At 46.0% G+C, this 19,877-nt stretch overlaps 1 protein-coding gene and 1 non-coding gene across 2 annotated transcripts in view; one reads left to right on the top strand and one right to left on the bottom strand.

Annotated features, from left to right (window-relative positions):
- Nucleotides 1-3,012: 3,012 nt before the first annotated feature.
- LOC129459011 (U4 spliceosomal RNA) lies at nt 3,013-3,149 on the bottom strand. Its single transcript, XR_008649830.1, has one exon. It is a non-coding gene; the product is annotated as a U4 spliceosomal RNA (small nuclear RNA).
- A 3,399-nt stretch (nt 3,150-6,548) lies between these two features.
- Nucleotides 6,549-19,877, top strand: part of SUSD4 (sushi domain containing 4) — a 169,508-nt gene continuing 156,179 nt past the window's right edge. The window contains 2 exon segments of the mRNA XM_063613972.1: nt 6,549-6,730; nt 7,321-7,503. Of these exon segments, the coding sequence (XP_063470042.1) occupies nt 6,714-6,730; nt 7,321-7,503 (200 nt within the window). The 5' untranslated portion in view covers nt 6,549-6,713.

Genomic DNA, 19,877 nt, shown 5'->3' with positions numbered 1-19,877 from the left:
ATATCTTTGGACCTACTTTCCTGAGCACTTACTATGTGCTAGGTGCTCTTCAGGTGCTCTTAAGGAATAATGCCATTCCTCTCAATGGTGATGTGAAGTAAGTACTGGCATCATCTCTGTTTAGTAGACGAAGTATCCAAGTGAATACATCAGGGTTTCTTTAGGGGCAGATGCTGAACAGTGCAATTGCAGGATCGCTTTCCCCTCTTTTTTTTTTTTTTTTTTTGAGATGGAGTCTCGCTCTGTCGCCAGGCTGGAGTGCAATGGCGCGATCTTGGCTCACTGCAACCTCCGCCTCCGGAGTTCAAGCAATTCTCCTGCCTCAGCTTCCCAGGTAGCTGGGACTACAGGCGCGTGCCGCCACGCGCAGCTAATTTTTGTATTTTTAGTAGAGATGGGGTTTCACCATGTTGGTCAGGATGGTCTTGATCTCTTGACCTCATAATCCGCCCACCTCGGCCTCCCAAAGTGCTGGGATTACAGGTGTGAGCCCCTGTGCCCGGCCTCCCCTCCTTGCCAGTGGTGGCCTGTTCTAAAAGTGCCTGGGATTTGTTTTAATTAGGTATGTTAAGACACACGGACGTAGAAATGACTGTCATGAAGGAAAAAGTTTTTAAGAGTCAGAGATGCCTAGGGGCAGGGGCATGGCGCACCATGTAGGGCTACGTGGGGAAGCACCAGGTAGGTCTAGAGGCAGAAGGAGTGAGAGTGTGGTGGGGAACATGGACAAGAGCCTTTATTGTACTTTCATGGGAAGGAATAGGTGAGGCAGTGTAAACAGATTTAAGATGGGCCAGTTTGAATGGTTTCAGCGGGCTCTGAGGCATAGGGGCTGTGCCTAGTTGTCTGGTACCTGGACCTGGGGTGATAAGGGCAGGAGAATAGTGGCCCTGAGTGTGACAGCTCATAGAGGAGGGTGGGGGAGTGTGGTCTACCATTTCTTTTTTTCGTTTTGAGACGGAGTCTCACTCTGTCACCCAGGCTGGAGTGCAGTGGTGCGATCTCGGCTCACTGCATGCTCCATCTTCCAGGTTCACGCCACTCTCCTGCCTCAGCCTCCTGAGTAGCTGGGACTACAGGCACCCACCACCATGCCCGGCTAATTTTTTCTATTTTTTGGTAGAGACGGGGTTTCACTGTGTTAGCCAGGATGGTCTCGATCTCCTGACCTCATAATTCGCCTGCCTCGGCCTCCCAAAGTGCTGGGATTACAGGCATGAGCCACTGCGCCCGGCCGTGGTCTACTATTTCTAGGAATTGTCTAGTTCTGGGAAGTGCAGCCCCTTGAGGGTCACCAAGGTCCCAAATGTCAAAGCATCGAAATACAGAAAATAAAAGACATGGTCAATACACAGAAATTTACACTCGTACCAGCAGAATATTGGGACTCCCTTTTCCCTGCATTATCACCAAACACCTGATATTATCAGACTTACAGTATTTGTAATCCATCTGATGCATGAAAACAGTGTCTCTTAATTGGTATTCCCCAACTAATTAATGATGTTGAGTACCTTTCATGTATCTATGGGCCAATGGTCAATAGTCCCTTTCTGGTTCACCTCTCCAGTTTCTTCCCACCCCTCCATGGTCTTCTCCCTTGGTCTGCAGACACAAGCTACACTTTTCTGCATGGCTTTCTAAGCCCTTCTTGATATGGTCCGAGTGCTTCTCAGAAGTTTTATCTCTTGGCATTTTCCAACTTGCATTCTAAATTCTAACCTTGGTCTCTCTCCCCATCCTTCCCTCCTGACCTTTGCACAAGCTGTTCCTTCTGCCTAGAAAACTCACTGTATGTCCTTTCCCCTTTATTTCTGACATAAACACACAGTCACACACACACACACACACACACCCTCTACTCATATGACATATGAGGTCACCTCCAGGACCCCTTTCCTGCCACCTTCTCTTATTTACTTTCCAATCACAGCAATTACCCCATGACTGTGTAATTGCAGGTTTGTCTTTCAACTCTCCCCATAGATTGTAAACTTGTTAAAGATAAGGATTGTGTTTTTGTTTTTGTATCCTCCATACCTGACACAATGATGGAAATATACTTGGTACACAGTAAGCGCATTTCGAATGGAAGGAAGAATGGATGGGATTGTGACTGAATGAGCTTATTTATCCTGTTCCACACTCTAGCCCCTGAAGCTTGTCTCCAAGGCTGAGGCAATGGGTGAATCAGATACTTTGAAAATTCTAGATTTGCACCCAAACACAGCATTTGGTACAATGCTAGCCTCATGTTCTGGTATGTTCTGGGCTCGTTAAGGGGTTTGTGGTTGATTGTGTGTATTCCTGGGTGTGCAGGATTGAGGAAAGCCAGAAGAGAAGAACTGGCTCCAGTTTGGTTTTCAATGTCAGGGAGAGATTGGTGTGAATGATTTATTTTCCTTTGAATATTAATTAAGAAAAATAAGTCACCATCTCTATCTTCACACGGAAGGTGCCATAGACCGCCAGTTTCCCATGTTCCCTCCAATCCATTCTCTTCCTTCTGGTCCCCAGGCTGTCCAATAAAGACTACATTTCCCAGCTTCCCTTGCAGCTAGGTATGGCCATGTGACTAGATTCTCAGTAATGATATGTGAGAGAGCTAATTTGTGTAACTTCTTCCTCATTTGCCTGAAAGAAAATTGTTGCCTTAGACTTGTCTTTTCTTTCTCCCCGTACCGCCCCCTAATGGCTTTCCTTTGGGCTAGACCCCAGAAATGTCAATGATCCAGCTTCAATGATACAAATGAAGACCTCAGGGAACAACAGAGCAATGAGAGAAGGAACCTAGGTCCCTGAATGACTCTGGAGCAGAGATGCCCCAGACATCTTACCATGCCCCTTAGCTCGAATGGTAAGACATTTACATATATGAGAAATAAACTTCTATTTAAGTTACTATATATCTGGAACACTTTGTTACAACAACTTAGTCCATACTGTAACCTACATTTTTCCTCTACCTCTTCCCAAATTTATTATTCTGCCTAGTGCTTAACACCATCTAACACATAAAATGTTTTCCTTCTTTTCTTCTCATCTGTTTTCCTTAATTAGAATAGTTCCTGGAAGGCAGGGGTTTTTCAATTAGCAATAATCACCTCAGATAAACTTCATTGGCTGTGATACTGCTACTGCACAAAGCTGAAGGCAGGGGTTTTTGTCTTTGTTCACTGTTGCATTCCCAGCATCTAGAAGAGTGTCCAGTTCATAGTAAGTGCTCAACAAATATATAGAGAGTGAACTATTATTGGCCACCAAAAGTGAAATCATAATGTATGCCACGAGGAAAGAAGAGTGAAAACAGTGGGGAACTTCATGCATGGAGGGTAGAGAGAAGGTGTGTAATCAGAGGAGGGGCACAGTCTCTAAGAAAAAAAGCCCCTGGTGCTCTCCTGTGTTTGGGAGGAGGACTCTGAGGCTTTGCTTTAGTTCCCATCCCCATTGGTATTGGTTCTGGAGTTGAGACAGGAAGAGAGATAAAGTCGGGTTCCCACTTAATAGGAAGTAAGCCATATTCTCTTCTACATTCCATCTACCCTCATTTTCCTTCCTCTTCTTGAGAAAAACATATAACAAAATAAACTCAAGATGACTTATTTTGTAAACTCCCTTAGGTAGAAGGTATTCATAGAAATAGCTGTGGAATGGCAGAAAAACCATTAGGAAGAAGTTGAACTGCCTTAACTTCAAGTCTGAGGCTTTCATTAGCTGGGTGGTCTCCAAAAAATGGACTGACCTCCTTTGCCTTCACCATCCTCACCCATGATGAGTATGTTTTTGTTTTATATTTTACACTTTAAAAAATATACCGTATTTTTGTTGTGCGATGTTACAGGCTCAATTGTGTTCCCCCGCAAAATTTATAGGTTTAAGCTCTAACCCCCAGTACTTCAGAACAAGAACATATTTGGAGACAGGGTCTTTAAAAGGGCAATGAAGTTAGAATGGGGTTGTTAGGGTGTTCCCTAATCGAATATGACTGGTGTCTTTATAAAAAGAGGAGATGAGGACGCAGACACAACAGCGGAAAGACCATGTGATCACACGGAGAAGATGGTAGTCTACAAGCAATGTACAGGGACCTCAGAAGGAATCAACCCTGCTGGCACCTTGATCTTGGACCTCTAGCCTCCAGGACTGTGAGAAAACAAATGTCTGTTGTTTACACCACCCAGTCTGTGGTATTTTGTTTTGGCAGCCCTACAAAAATAATACATGGGATAATGTAGAAAAAGATTAATAATAATAACATATGTAATAATAACAACAATATGTTATGCTGTAGTTGCCCTCCAAATGCTTGTCTTCTTCAGTTGAATTAATAGAAGTAAGTTGTTTAAAATACAGAAAGCAACAGTACCGGCCTGTACTGGTCAGAACCCACAGAGGGAAAGTAGGGCCTCTTTCTGGAAACAAACTTTGATTGTTGCGGGTGGATGATCATTGAGAAACTGGGTCAGAGAAAGGCCACAGGCTGGTGAAAAGTCTGGGAATCGTCGCACTGAAGGAAATGGCTATGCGTGACCCAGAGAAGAGAAGACTCAAGGGAACACGAAGCCATCTCCAAAGCCATGAGATGCTCTCTTAAGAAAGAGGAGTTCTATTTAGTTGCGTGGGCCCACAGAGGAGAGCCAGATTCAGTGGGTAAAGGTTTCAGGGAAGTAGATTTCAGTTCAATATAAGAAAGACTTTTCTAAGAGACCTGCTGGCAAATATAAACAGGCTACCTTGATAAGTATTCAGTGAGGCTGAATGACCACTTATTAGAAATGTCAGAGAGGAAACTCAAGCTTAGATCCCATGTTTGGATCAGATCAACTCGAATGTTTCTTTCAGTCCCAACATTCTCTGTAAAATTAGATTGTACTCCAGCCAAAGAACAGATTTCAACACACTTGGATATATCTCTTATAATCGTTAAGAACATGTGCATGGTCGACAAATATTTCTGACTGTTGTTGATTTGGTGGATATTTAAAAAGATTTAGAAAACTTACTAAGAAAGAAAAATGGAATAAATACACAAACTGTAGAGGACAGTCACAGGACCTTGGGAAGGTGGATGGTCCCCTACTAAGATTTTGGGGTCCCAAAGTACAAGCTGTAGCAAAACTGGTCTTGTGCTAGTCAAAATCTTTTTTATTTTGTGCAAAGCTGCCATCTCAATTTCACACACACGCAAAAACAAAAAACAAAATAACGGAGCTTGACTTATCTACTAAAAGCTAATCTATCCTGAAAGAATGTGTTAAAATTACTCCCAGTAAGAGCTGACACAGTAAAAGCTGTAATTCCCCAACTACCATCAGTATGTGAGATTTTGGGAAAGTCGATAGAAGCAAGGGATGATTTGGTAGCTGTATCAGGAACATAGTTTTCATATCCACAAATTGCTACAGAATCATGGAGTGTCACGGCTCTAAAGTGTGGCCGGTGGACGCCACCTCATTAGCTGACACCTCTTAATCACTGTGGCTGGAATGTGGGCTTCCCTATCTTGAAACCGACCGCGGGCGGGTCAGAGCCGGCGGCGAGTGAGAGCTGCAACCACTGCGGGCTGAGCTCCGACACCAGAATCGGCGCAGAGACGGGACCGACCAGGCCAACTCTCTCCACTTGGGGCTGGGAGGGCAATTACCAGCGACCCCATTGGCTTCCGATCTACGACCCCGGAAGCCTCCCCTCCTCCAGATACCCAACCTTCTGCGTGTCACCGATCACCCGCCACCCCCGCCTCCCCGCCCAGGGGAGCGCCTCCCAGGCCGAGACTCCGAGGGCCCCGCGCATCTCCAAGACCGGACAGGGGTCCTCACTCACAACGCCTGCGGCTGGCAGAGGGAAAATACCAAGGGTGCGGGGGAGGGGGAGAGTGTCTCTCAGCCGCCTCAGGTCGTCCTTCGGGCTCCCTGGGGACGCGCAGAGCTTCGGCGGGGAGGGGTTAACGCGGGAAATTAAGAGACTTGGGCAATTGGCGGTGCTCAAGTTAACCGGGTCTGTGGCGAGCGTTCTAGGGTTGGGAGCGGCCGGCCGCGCACTCGCCCCGGATCTGGAGCCACCGCCGCGGCGGTAGTTCTAGGGCGGAGCGCTCTCCCGCGCCGCGCCGCGGGCTGGGGGTACCAGAGGCCGCGCGGAGGCTGGGGCGGGCACCTGATCTGGCGCGCAGCCGGAGCAAGGGCAGCAGTCCAGCGCCGTGGAAGGGGCGACAGAGCTGCTTGCGTGTGCGAGACCTGCCGCCGGCGCCTCGCGCCCCGACAGGTGCAGGCGCGCGGGCTTCCCATTGGTCGCGGCGGCGGGCCCCTTTCCCCGTCCCCGCCCTCGCCAGTCCCCGGCCCCGCCGCGGCGCCGGCTGGGTTGGCAGAGGCGCGTGCTCGCGCGCCCGCGCACCCCTCGCCCCGTCCCCGCCCCCCCACTCACCCCGTCCCCACCCCCTCCCTCTCTCCGCGCCGCCGCCGCCGCGCGCTCGCGAGTTCAGGTAGCGGGCGCGCGGGAGCCTCCGCGGGGGCGCGCGGCCGGGCTCCCGTCCTCCCCCCCCCGCACCGGCCCGCTCGGGGGCGCCTGGGGAGGGAGCGCGCGGGCGGGGGAGCTGGAGCAGGGCGCCGCCGCCGAAGCTTCCGTCTCGCTCGCTCGCGCAGCGGCGGCAGCAGAGGTCGCGCACAGATGCGGGTTAGACTGGCGGGGGGAGGAGGCGGAGGAGGGAAGGAAGCTGCATGCATGAGACCCACAGGTAAGACCGACAGCCCCGGAAGGGTCTTCCATCCCGGGGAGGCGCGCGCAGGCCGGGGAGGAGGAGTTGGTGCCTGGTGCAGCTCCACAAGGGAGAATTTTTTTTTTTTGACAGCCCAGAGAAATCTCACTGGGGACTGGGGCAGTAGGATCCATCTCAATCCCGAGGAAAACCAGAGAAGTAGCTGGGGGAGACGGTGCCACATTGTGAGATTCCCAGAGTGAAATGTATAGGCCCAGGGAAAAGTGTCTTCTCGGCCCCGAGACGCGGGGAGGCTTTAGACTTTCCTGTGGTGGGCACAGCTGCTGAATCCCGGGGACCGGCGCGGAGCCACTGTGCGCTAACCCCTGCCCTCCCCTGTCCTCCATTCCCCAGCACGCGCAGCATCCCACGGCGACTGTTACTCAGTGCACCCGGCTCGGGGGAAGGCGGGGGACCTCGCCGTGGGAAAGGGGGCGGGGGCCGCGCGGGGGAGGAACCAGGATGGAGCCTGGGAAGCCGAGGCGCCGGGTCCCAGAGCGGAGGAGGGGGAGTGTGGCCCCCGAGCCTGGACAGACTGGCTTATTGTGGTGTTCCGCTTCTGGTTGCAGACTCTTGCAAGCTGGATGCCCTCTGTGGATGAAAGATGTATCATGGAATGAACCCGAGCAATGGAGATGGATTTCTAGAGCAGCAGCAGCAGCAGCAGCAACCTCAGTCCCCCCAGAGACTCTTGGCCGTGATCCTGTGGTTTCAGCTGGCGCTGTGCTTCGGCCCTGCACAGCTCACGGGCGGTGAGTGACCCAGCTGTGATGGGAGGGCCTGGGGATGGCCCAGAGGGGAGAGAGAGCCTAGCTGCCAGGACAGCCCTGCACCCCTCCCCCATACACCCAGACTTCAGCAGGATCTGACAACGCGAGGGTGCCTGCGTCCCAGCCTATGGCCGCCCTTCTCTGAAACCGCTGGAGTTCCCTGAAAATTGCCCTGTGGAGCCCGCACAGATTCACACACCCACATTCTGTCTGGAGCTTCCCACCAGCCTCCGGGCCTGGCTTCTCCCAAGGAAAGACAATAAAGCCTGGCCCATTATTCCCACTTTGGCCAAGGAAGCGGGGGCGGGGGAGGGGGAGGGGTGGGGGTGGGAGGAGTGGGGAGTGGTGTATTTGTGGACCTCTTGCCAATGCCTTCAACAGATAGAGGTCAGATTTCAGCCTCTGGATTTAAGCGAGAGTTGTAAGAACCACCTTTTGAGAATGTGAAGGGTCTGGAAACGTGGTCAGACTGGCTGAGGGGCAGGTTTATTTGAAAGTTAACTTTCCCTTTCCCTGTGTGTGCAGCATGTCTGTGTATGTTGGGGGCGTGGAGGAGGTGCAGAGGTATTCTTTCAGGTGTGCCTCTGACAGATTGCTTTGCTCATCGAGGTCTGATTTCGGGGAATAAAGTCAATTGCTCTTCTGTGAAGTAGAAGTTAGCTGAAATAAAATTGATAGCCTCAGCCTCCGTGGGCGGCTAATCTATAACATATTTGGTTCTGGGGGAGGGGTATCTTTTGGTTGTGGTAGAGGAAGACAGATGGAGTTCCTGTCTGAATTTCAGAGACTAGTCTCCCTGCCTCCACTGCTCATTGCTGTCCATCATTCCTGTCCATTGCAAACGTTCTATAGAGCTTGCTGATGTGGACGTTAAAAGGAGCTGAGATCCTGTTAATATATAAATAAATTATCTTTGGTTGAGAAGCAAGTATTGATTGATATCAATAAACCATTTTAGCATTTTAAAATATTGCTGTTTCAGAGAATTCAAAGGTGAAAATGGAAAAAAAATGAGTGAAAAATTAGCAAAAGTGGAGGAGAGGTGTAACAAGTTGGGCCTTAACACAGAGTAATCAATAACCCAGGCATTCCACTTAGACATCTGAAAGATGCCCAGAGTATAAAGGTGTTTATTGCAATGTGCATATCTATCAAAATTAGTCAGAAAACACTTGCTTTGGGTGGACATTGGTTTTTATTTTTATTTTTGTGTGTTTTTTTTTAAGAAGGAATAACTTTTTGGGTGCTTGTAGCTTTTTATAGAGATTTCTCTGAGGCAAGCTTCCTCTTCATGGAGGAAAACGTCAAGTGTGAGTCCAGGCCAGCAGCTGTGTGGCCTGCCAGGGCTCTGGTCACAGCCTCTGATCTGCCGTGGACACCAGCTCTGCTTCACAGATGAGTGGGAATAGACGGGCAGAACAGTATTGCGTGGCTCTGGATCATTTCCTCCCCTCCTCTCTGCTTTTGCTTCCCAGTTCTAGCTTTCATTCTCTCAAACCAGGTCCACATGATTTTCCATCTTCTTGGTCCATTTCTCTTATGTAGATGACAGACTAGTGAATCAAGGTTCATTTACATTTGTCTTGACTATTGTTATTGGATGGGTGAGGTCTGAGCACAGCCGAGATTTGTTTTGTGCTCTTGGTTCTGCTCGGTCGTGTTTACAGAGCATCCTCCTCAACATTTCAGAGCTCAGTGTACATCATGGCCACCTCGGTCTTACGACAGTCACCTATAAGGTTCCTATAGCATGTCTTTTTTCCCTGCCTTCCCAGGGGGGATCATGCCAGGCAAAAATATCCAGAGCCTTGGAGAAGAGGATGGGAGTAAGGGTTGCCTGTCACCTGTCAGTCTCAGAGCTCTTTCTTTTTAGGCACTGATATGCTGCAGGAAGCTAGCCATCAGCTTCGTTTCACTTTGAACTCCTTCAGGCTGAGAGTGTGATTTCTGGAAGAGTATTTATCACTTCACAGTTCCTCTATGAATAAACCGTTTGGGCAAGCAAGGGTGGTGGGGGATGTTCTATAGGGTTCACTATACAGAGATTTTCTTTTTTAGGAAAGAAATGCACATGGAGGCTCCAGTAAGGCAATAAAAGCAAATACACCTTAGCTCTAGACTTGTGCTTCTAAAACTTTAATGTGCATACAAATCACCTGGGATCTTGTTAAAAGGTAGATTCTGATTCATTTGTTCTGGAGTGGGGCCTGAGATTCTGCATTTCTAATAAGCTCCCAGGTGAAGCAGTTACCACTGATCCAAGGACCACACTTTGATTAGCAATGCTTGAGACCAAGGCATTCCTTAAAATAAGTTGCTTCTGCTCCAGACTTTCTGCCATCATTCTCAATTACTAAATGCAAATGGCCTGTGAGGAGCAGAAGTCTCACCCACTATCTAATCTTCAGGTGATACACAGAGCTGAAAATCAGCCCTCAGAGAGTGCTTTTTTTTCATCCACAAAAAAGGTGTATATTTAATGGACACTGTTCTGAATGTGGATTTTCATTTTTGATTGCTTTCAATGGAAAAGGAACACCACAATGGCAAGATATAATCGTCTCAGCTAGGAGAAAAAAAAGCATGTGCCCAGTACAAGTATTGAAGAAAAAGCCTGAACTAGACAGGCAGAAATTGAGAAAATGATCAAAGAAAAGTAGGAACAAGAATTCTATCAAAAATGAAATGCTTTGTCTTAGAAAGCCAGAGCTCCGATTCAGTTCTTTGAACCCTAGGGAAGCTTTTATGAGCCTGACTTGGCCTGGTGATGTTTGGGTGGCTCTCTCCAGGTTGTCTTTTCTCATTAAGGAAGAGGGCCCTCATTTGGGGCCACTGAGACCAAATGCTGTGCAAGAACTCATATTAGGTTGGTGGGGAGATATAGGACCCTGCCGTGCATGGAATCTGCATGGAGCATGGCTTCAGGTGTTTCTCCCCTTTCTGCCCCAGTACACTTGACCAGAGACCTGCTGGGCTTTGAGGGATGCCCAGAGTGCCCCCCACCCCCAGGCTTCAAGGAAGAGAGCCAAGAGTTTGCTCAACAAGTGACTCCTTTAAGGTGAATTCTTTAGCACATTTCTGTATTATAAATAACTCAATCAGGCTCTGCCACTTGATAGCTTTGGGGTCTCAGGACTTTGGGGTCTCAGGAAGCCTCAGCTTCCTCATCTATAAAATGAGGATGACAGTGCCTAATTTAGAGGGTTGGTGTGAAGGATGGAAATCATGTAGGCACTTAGTAAATGTAAATAATAGTAGGGAGGAGGGGGCTAAGACAATGCCATAATTTTGGAGACTTTTGCTTTGTTCATTCAATAAACATTGAGTGCCTATCCCCTGTCCTGAGCCAAGCACTGTTGCATAAATGTTATTTTTACCTAGAACTCTCTCTTACTCATTTTTTTCCTAAATGAGCAAATTTTCTCAAATTTCTCTCCCCAACTTTTAAATGACATAATCTCTGTCATATTTCCCTATTCAGTAAATTCTTCCCTTACCTGGGCTCCCATTGCACTAGCTGTAATCCTCTATCATAATATTGTCTCATTTACTAGACCACAAGCCCACTGAGGGCAAGAAACTTGACTTTATTCATTTTTGTGTCTCAGGCACCCAGCACAACATCTGACACACAGTAGATGTTCAGCTAATTTTGATTGAGAGCAAGGAAAAAGATTCCCAAATTACTGCCACACCATTTAGAAAATAATTACCATGAGTGAGTTTTTACAAAAGTGCAAAAGTTTCATGATAGCTGGGGCCACATCCAATTAATGGTAGCCTATGAGTTTGGAAGGAAAATCAGGAAAGGCTCTAGAGAAGAGGTAGCACTTAGGATAGGATGGTGGGGAGGAAGGGTGCATGTCAGGTGGAGGGATAGCTTGTGCAAAGGTGTGGAAGGTGGTTACATGATTGGACTCTTCAGGCAGCAGAAAATAGCCTGTTTAATCTGGAATATAGTGTACCTGCAAGGAATCAGTAGGGTAGAAGGAAAAATAGGTTAGAACCTAGAACTTGTAAAAGTCCTAGAAGCTCCAGTGGGGGTTCTGAAAGTCATACAGCAGGCAGTGGGGAACCCACTGAAGGGTGGAGAGCAGGAGCAAAATATCATCTGAGCTTGGCTTGTCTTCCTTTCCCTGTTTCTAGGTCTCTGACTCATGCAAACCCCCGGTCCAGCTGCCCTCTCTGCATACCCAAGTCATGGTCCTAATGCAGCTGAATTGAGCTCCTGGAGCCCTCATTTGGTTCATGTCGCTGTAGTGCTGTGCTCTGTGCCAGCAGGTAGAAACAGATGCTTTCTGACTGACTTACTGATTTGTAGATGTTAAGTCCCTTGGTCTTATTGAGAAACATTTTCTTACGTGGTAAAGCGAAAGCTTTTCATTCAATGCTACATCTAAAATTCACAATTTCAAACTGCACTTAATCTGTACACAAAGTCCCAGCTCCTCTAATTCTAATGTATGTTTCTTCAACAAAAGGCTACCTTAATATAAGCAGCATGGAGACTCTTTTGATTTATCCAGTGGGTGAAATCTGAAAGCTTTTGGAGGCAGAAGGATTTCATATAACAAGTAGCAAATCTCTTGTCTCAGAGGCCTGAAGAGGCAAGTCAGAGAATCAGTGGTTCTTTAATTTTTGAATGTAATGAAAAATGTAGGTGAAGATCTCTCTCCAGTAAACACTGATTAGATACGTGAAGAAAAGCACCTAAATTATTCTGTTCCTGGTTTCAGAGACATATTTCCAAAGCTTACAAAAGACCAAGGACGCTTGCCTTTAGATGGGAAGCTCTGGCATAAACGAGAGCTCTGCATTCTTTATAGGATGGATAGAACTCAAGTTCACCTCTGTCCTTAAATTGCCACCTAGGTTTGGTCAAGTGGTGTGACTTCCCCTTGACCCAGTTCCTTTCATATCACTAATATTTGATTCTGCGATTATAGGAATTTGATGGATTCTAAAATCTGGGTAAAGCCAGCTCTCTTTTTCCCACCCATCCATCCATCTTTTTCCAGTGTCTATTGTACATCCTGGGGATACACAGTTAAGGGGATACAGTCCTTGGTCCTGAGAAAACATACAAGTAAGGGTTGATGTCTTCTCAAAAGTTTAAATGCAAAAAGCATGCATAAAATTATTTTTTCACACATATTTTAAATTAGATTTAAAATTTTGTGTTAGTGTTATTTATTGATTCTGATGAGAAAAGTGATTTTGCAGACTGCTCCTCTTTATCCTTGCCGTGCTTTGAAAGCTCATTTGCTGTTTGACAATTGAAATAACCACACATATTAACAGTATGTCTAAATAGATCACTGGGATCATTGCCTCTGAATTGAGGGAAAGAAAGGCGCAAAAGGATAGCCTTTCAAATTTGTATACAAATATGGTCCTGCTTCACCAAAACCAATCACAGTATCTAGGACTGATGGATAGATGTATATTCTTATGTCTTTTATTGATTTATTGGTCCATTCTCATAAGAATGAGCTGTTCAACTATCGTTAACCATGGAAGATTGGGAAAAGGGACAAAATTTTAAATTGGCCAACATCTGTGTAATTGATAAAAGTTTCCAAATTGTTAGTAATACTTCAATAATAATTGAAGAGTGCTTATTACATACCAACTCAGTTTTCCACACTTTGTGTATAGTAACTCATTTAATTCCTCACAACTGTATGAAGTAGATTTTATTATTTATCCTTATTATATAGAAGAAGAAAAGAAGGCATGGAAAGATTAAGCAACTTGTCCAAGTTCACCTGGCTTACAAAAGGGGCATGGTGACCCAGATTATTCTTTTAATGATAATCTTTCTTTTAGCATGCCAGGACGTGGAAATCCCAATCCCTAAATACATTTTTTCTTTGTATTGTATTTGATTCAAAATTTTTCTTTAAGGTGAGTTATCAAGTATTTTGGAACACCCCCCTGCCCTGAGACAAGGGAATTCTTTTGTGTTGTGAGCAAAAAGCAGAACGCATATAAACAAATCAACAACAACAACAAGAAAATCCCACAACCCAAGACAAAGTGAAGGCCAGAGTGCCTGAATCTTGGGCTCTGAATGGTGAATGGTAAGAGGACAGAAACCCATGTGCCAGTCCTTTTGTGCCTGTTGGAAGAAGGTAGTCAGAATGGGTTGTGCCTGACTCTTACCTGCTCTGCCAAGGGTGAGTAAACAAGTGGCTGGTTTCTCGGGCCTTCTGCTAGTGACTGTCACTGCCGTCACCGTTCCCTTCTGATGGTTCTCTGAGCTCTGTTGCTCCCTTAGTGAGAGCCTTCCTAAGAGGGGTTCTTTTTCGTGTAACTTGGACAAGCACTTGACAAGTATACAGTTTGCAAGATGTTTTTAGCTGTATTGCCACCTTTAATTTTCTTAACACCTAGTCAGATAAGGAAGAGATTTTGAGTATTTCTCTGTCTCTTTTTTGCTTTCTGCCTTTTTTTGTTGTTGTTTGTTAAATTTCAAGAGACGTCCTCAATGAGATTGCTGTCCTAGGGTTCCACAAATATCAGACAAAGCCAGATTAGGAGCAATCTCTTTTATTGGTCAAGACTTTCCTCTTTGTTTCCTCTTTGTCATTTTGGTCCAGACTTTGAACTTATCTTCTCAACTGTATGATGTAGATGAAAATCTAGTTAGTATATGTCAAAAGGTAAACGAAAAACAAAATCTGCCAGGCGCGGTGGCTCATGCCGGTAATCCCAGCACTTTGGAAGGGTGAAGTGGGAGAATCACTTGAGCCCAGGAATTTGAGGCTGCAGCGAGCTATGATCGTGCCAGTGCACTCCAGTCTGAGCAACAGAGCAAGACCCTGTCACTGAAAAAAAAAGAAAAAGAAATCTGAGGTTTGTGAATGTGTGTAAAAGTTCCCCCTAAATGGTTAAATTTGAAGTAAAAATAACATTTGATAGTTTGTGAGATCTGAGAGTCACTTACTCAGAAAGCCATGTTTGATGGTATGAGCTTAAGATGCTGTGTTTTAGGAAAGAATTTGGCCCAATATTTCTTCTTCTCTCAAGAAAAGGATGCTGCACTACCCTAAGAGAGAAGAAAACTATCCACTCAAGAAAAAAAACAAATAGAAATAATTAAGTGAGTTGCTTAACTAGCTTCTTAATTGAGAGTATTGTAATTGCTTTATTAATCTTAAACAAGATAAACTGGGAACATCAGAGAAGTCAAACAAAATAATTCTTGACATTATTTGGAAAGGACAATAAACTTGGGAGTGCCATTATAGATGACCCTCCCCTGTGTAACAGAGGCATGTGCAGGCCCTAGCAGGTCAGGGCCTGCAGGCAGAAAGAAGCATGACCCTATCTGTGTACCCAAGAGTGCACACCCAGTCTCCAGGAATGGATTTTGGTTCTTAGGAGTGAGAGGAACTGCAGAACCTGGTAAAGCTGATCAGTGATCATTTCATTATCATCCCAATCCATTGAGTTTTCAAGAGAGGATGAGTAAGGGTGATGTTCTTTGCAAATGAAGGTGTAACCTGGTTATCTCATGTTTCTGTTTGAAATTTGTGACTTTTATCTCCCAGAATTACCAGCGTGGAAGTGGAGATGAGCAAGGAGGGTCACTCATGCATTATATTCCTTTTTTTCTCAGAGTAACAAAATATAAAAAGACCTTATTTTTGGGGTCTGATTGCATTTATAAAAGACATATGTGGTTGAACTGGGTGAATCAGGAAGAGGGAGATTCTTTTTAAGAAAGAAAGAAAATGGGCCTGGTGTGGTGGCTCACATCTGTAACCTCAGCACTTTGGGAGGCGAAGGTGGTTGGGTCACTTGAGCCTAGGAGTTCAAGACCAGCCTGGGCAATGTGCAAAAACCCCGTCTCTACCAAAAGTACAAAAATTAGCTGGGTGTTGCCGGGCATGGTGGCTCATGCCTGTAATCCCAGCACTTTGGGAGGCTGAGGTGGGTGGATCACTTGAGGTCAGGAGTTTGAGATCAGCCTGGCCAATGTGGCAAAACCCCATCTTTACTAAAAATACAAAAATTACCTGGGCATGGTGGCATGTACCTGTAATCCCAGCTACCCGGGAGGCTGAAACAGGAGAATCGCTTGAACCTAGGAGGTGGGGGTTACAGTGAGTCAAGATCGTGCCACTGAACTCTAGCCTGGGCAACAGAGCGAGACTCCGTCTGAAAAAAAAAAAAATTAGCTAGGTGTGGTGGCACATGTCTGTAGTCCCAGCAGAAGTGCAGTGAGCTGAAATCAAGCCACTGCCCTCCAGCCTAGGGGACAGAGTAAGAGTTTGTCTCAAAAAAAAGGAAGAAAAAAAGAAAATGCATTCTTATGGTGGATTCTTTGATATCTTTGTGTCCACAGCATTGTTCCTGTTCTAACTAGTTTCAAATTCAGATTCTCAGTACGTAGAAAAATCCTTCAGACTTCCCTAAATACTTAAACCCAGAAGATTCTGATTTTCTCCAGGCAAGAAACAATAGAATCTGCTTGTTTTGTAAAAATTTAATAGGTTTAGAGTTAATCTTGTGAAAGACTCTCAACAGTCCTTTTAAGCTACCACTATTAACCAACTCTGAGTGTCAATGTTAGAATCTAACCCAAGGATGCATTTTCAGTTAATGTTGTGTGTGTGTTGGGGGGCTCATCTGTATGTTTCGGTTATAGCATGACAGCATATACTCGGTGGCTGATGAAGGCTACCTAAGTGTTTAAATTATACTTACACAAAATGGGGGTGTAATATTTTAGAAATGTACAGTTCCTCTGATTTAGAATAATATGGTCTGAATTGCTCTGTGACATTTAAAAGGCTTGCCCGGGCGCGGTGGCTCACGCTTGTAATCCCAGCACTTTGGGAGGCTGAGGCGGGCGGATCATGAGGTCAGGAGATCGAGACCACGGTGAAACCCCGTCTCTACTAAAAATACAAAAAAAAAAAAAAAATTAGCCGGGCGTGGTGGCGGGCGCCTGTAGTCCCAGCTACTCGGAGAGGCTGAGGCAGGAGAATGGCGTGAACCCGGGAGGCGGAGCTTGGAGTGAGCCGAGATTGCGCCACTGCACTCCAGCCTGGGCGACAGAGCGAGACTCCGTCTCAAAAAAAAAAAAAAAAAAAAAAAAAGGCTTGCCCAGATTTTTCCCCTTGGATTGTAAATGGTGGACTAGGCTTTTTTCTGTCATTCTTCTGTTTATAGCATTGCTTTGTGGATGGGAGATGGTCATTTTTTTTTTTTTTTTTTTTTTTTTGAGGCAAAGTCTTGCTCTGTTGCCCAGGCTGGAGTGCAATCTTGGCTCACTACAACTTCCGCCTCCCAGGTTCAAGCAGTTCTCCTGCCTCAGCCTCCCAAGCATCTGGGATTACAGGTGTGTGCCACCACACCTGGCTAATTTTTTAATTTTAGGGGAGAGACGGGGTTTCACCATGTTGGCCAGGCTGAACTCCTGACCGCAAGTAATCCAACCAACTTGGCCTCCCAAAGTGCTGGGATTACAGGCGTGATCATTTGCTTTTAATAATGACTTGATTTAAGTTTTTTTGAGGCAAAGACTTGGAGAAGTATAGGGTCTTGTAGAAAACACATAGGGCCAGTTTTCCATGCTATTGTCACCAACTGGCTGAGTGATAGTAACCTAATTACTGCCTCAGTTTCATTATGTGTGAAAGGCAACAATACTTGGACCATCTGCCTTCCATGGTTGTGAGAATCAGGGGCATCATTGAGGGAAGTATCATAACTATTTGAGGTACCAACATCACCACCAACAAACTGTTAATGCACTCTTGCTACATTCACTGTACTAGAGTTAGCCCTACCAAGAGCTTCCTTTGTCCTGAAGGGGTATAGCATAACCCAATACCCAATGGTATAGCATCCCAATACCCAATGGCACAGGCCAAAGTAGACCTGTGGAATAGATGAAGTGATTGTTGGCCTCAATAGTCCCATAGGACTAACTGTCATGATTTTGTATGGTAGGTTCTATAGTGAAGGTTTATTTCAGAGACTCTGGGGAGAGTGAAGAACAGGGGAAGGCTTACCAAAGAATATGACATTTGAGCTAAGCTTTGAACAATAAAATAATTTTCCAGGCAAAGAAGTTGTCGGGAGGTGATATTTTTCAGGAGAGAGGATTGGGAAAGCAGAGCTTTGAATGAGAAATAATATGTCCTGGAGACAACGAGTAGCTCAACGCAGCCTCAGTAAAGGGACAATAGATTGAGAAGAGAAGAGGCCAGAAAGGCAGGTTGGCCTCACATGCCCAGCTAACTACAATGCTTAGGAATTTGAACTTTATATGGCAGCAGTTGGGAGCCTACAAGATATGTCTTCAGGGGCATGGAGTGATCTGATCTTTGTTTTAGAAAATAATGCTTTAACAATGTGGGAGCGGAAGAGAAGTAGAGAGACCTTTGCTCCTGGAGCACTTATTGTGCATCTATTAGTGAACAGGTGGAGGATACACTGGGGGAACAAAACAAAGTGCTGCCCTCAGGAAATTTATATTCTAGTGTGGGCTACATAGGAAACTCTTGCCTTGACCTAGAAGGGACGTGATGAGAGCTTTCACTGGAGAACAATAAATGGAGGTAAAAGACGCAGAGAGGGAGAATTCACTGAGGCCAGACAGCTAGCTGGACATGGGGATGGAGGAGCAGGAGAAGCCATTAGCCGAGCTCCAGCAGTGGTCATTTGGAGGGAAAGCTAATGAATTCATTCTGGATGAGGAAGATTGCATCACCTGCAGGACATCCATTTGGGCACCATCTGTCAAGCAGTTGAAAACTCAGTTTGGTGTTCAGGGGAGGGATTGGGGCTGGTGATGAAAATCTGTTTGTCATCTACATTGAGAGGGTCGCTAGAGCTGCAGGGGGAGTTGGGTTTCACAGGAAGTGAGGGTAGAATGAGCAGATAGGAGAGTTTGAGGATGAAGCCCACTTACATTTTAAGTGTCAAGAGAAGCTAATAAGGAGGCTGAGGAGTTATGCTGACCATCAGCATTGGTCATAATAAGAATTTATAAGAAACAACAACACTTTATTCTGGCAATTGATTGCTCCTCTTATTTAGCGGCAGGAGACTTATTTGTGTATTATTTGGTTAATGTTTAAGTAATTTGAATTCTGGATGCCCATATCAACTGAACAGAAAGTTGACAGAGCCAGAAGGGAGGAAGCCTATGATGATGGGATGGAGAATCCACATAGAGCTGTCTGAGGCTCAGCTGCAGAAGAGTCAGAACCTTTTCTTTTTCTTTCTTTCTTTTTTGTTTTTTTCTTGAGACGGAGTTTCACTCTTGTTGCCCAGGCTGGAGTGCAGTGCCACGATCTCGGCTCGCTACAGCTTCTGCCTCCCCATCTCAAGCAATTCTCCCATCTCAGCCTCCCGAGTAGCTTTCTAACCTTCAAAGGGAGGACAAAGCTAAGAGGAGGAGTAGAGTACAGCAGGGTCAGTGTGGCCATGAGTGGCTTTGGGTGTTTCCCTTCCTGGGGACATTGAGCAGAGGGGTCTGTTGCCTGAACACCACAGTGATGGTGGCGAGGGGGCGTCATCCCTGCTGCTGCCCCTTCCTCTGTCCTAGGGCACCGGGATTTTAAAAAATGTGCTTAGCATTCCAGATACAGATTCTCCCTGCACAAATTTTTTGGCAGCCCCATCCTTGAGTTTTTCAAAGATTCAGTCTTCTCTGGTTGTCAGTTCATCTTCAAAATATTCAATTGTTAGAGAGTGATCTCTCCATCACCCCACTCTCTGTGGCCAGCTCTGTCACCTCTGAAGCAGGTCCCTTAACCTTGTCATGCATTGGTTTCTTCATCTGTAAATCAGGGGTCATAAGGCTTGTTGCTCTGGACTTCACAGAGACATAGGATGTGCTGGTATACAGGAGGCAGTGTCAGAGGCATTTGCTAAATACAAAACAGAGTTATTATTGCGCATCTGGAGGGAGACATCTCTCCACTGCACATAGGGCTATTTTTGCCTTTTGCCTCCCTAAGTACAAAGGGAGGGTAAGAGATGCTCTGCACAGCATGTAAACGCCTTCCCACGTGCAGGTCCTGACCCCGGTGAAAACTCATTGTAAGTGGACATGATGTCAGGCAGCTGGAGGAGCTGTTTTGCTGCAAAATGGGATGTGCCATTCTGTTCTCAGTGCCTGCTGCTGGCATGTTCAGTGAATGGTGACGTCTGGAGATGGAAAAGGTCCTTGTGGCGTTGAGAGGAACTTCTCAATAGCTGTTGGCCCAAGCCCAGTCGACTCATTTTGTGTGCTCACAGAAGCCTCAGGAAAAAGAAATTAAACATGTGAAGCAGGCAAGTGATTTGTTATAGGTGCTCCGGAGGTCCATGAGGGAGGGAGGTGCTCCATG

This window comes from Symphalangus syndactylus, chromosome 19 (assembly GCF_028878055.3).
Source record: "Symphalangus syndactylus isolate Jambi chromosome 19, NHGRI_mSymSyn1-v2.1_pri, whole genome shotgun sequence".
Lineage (NCBI taxonomy): Eukaryota > Metazoa > Chordata > Mammalia > Primates > Hylobatidae > Symphalangus > Symphalangus syndactylus.
The sequence above is the reverse complement of the archived record's forward strand: the minus strand, read 5'-3'. Positions and strand labels throughout refer to the sequence as shown.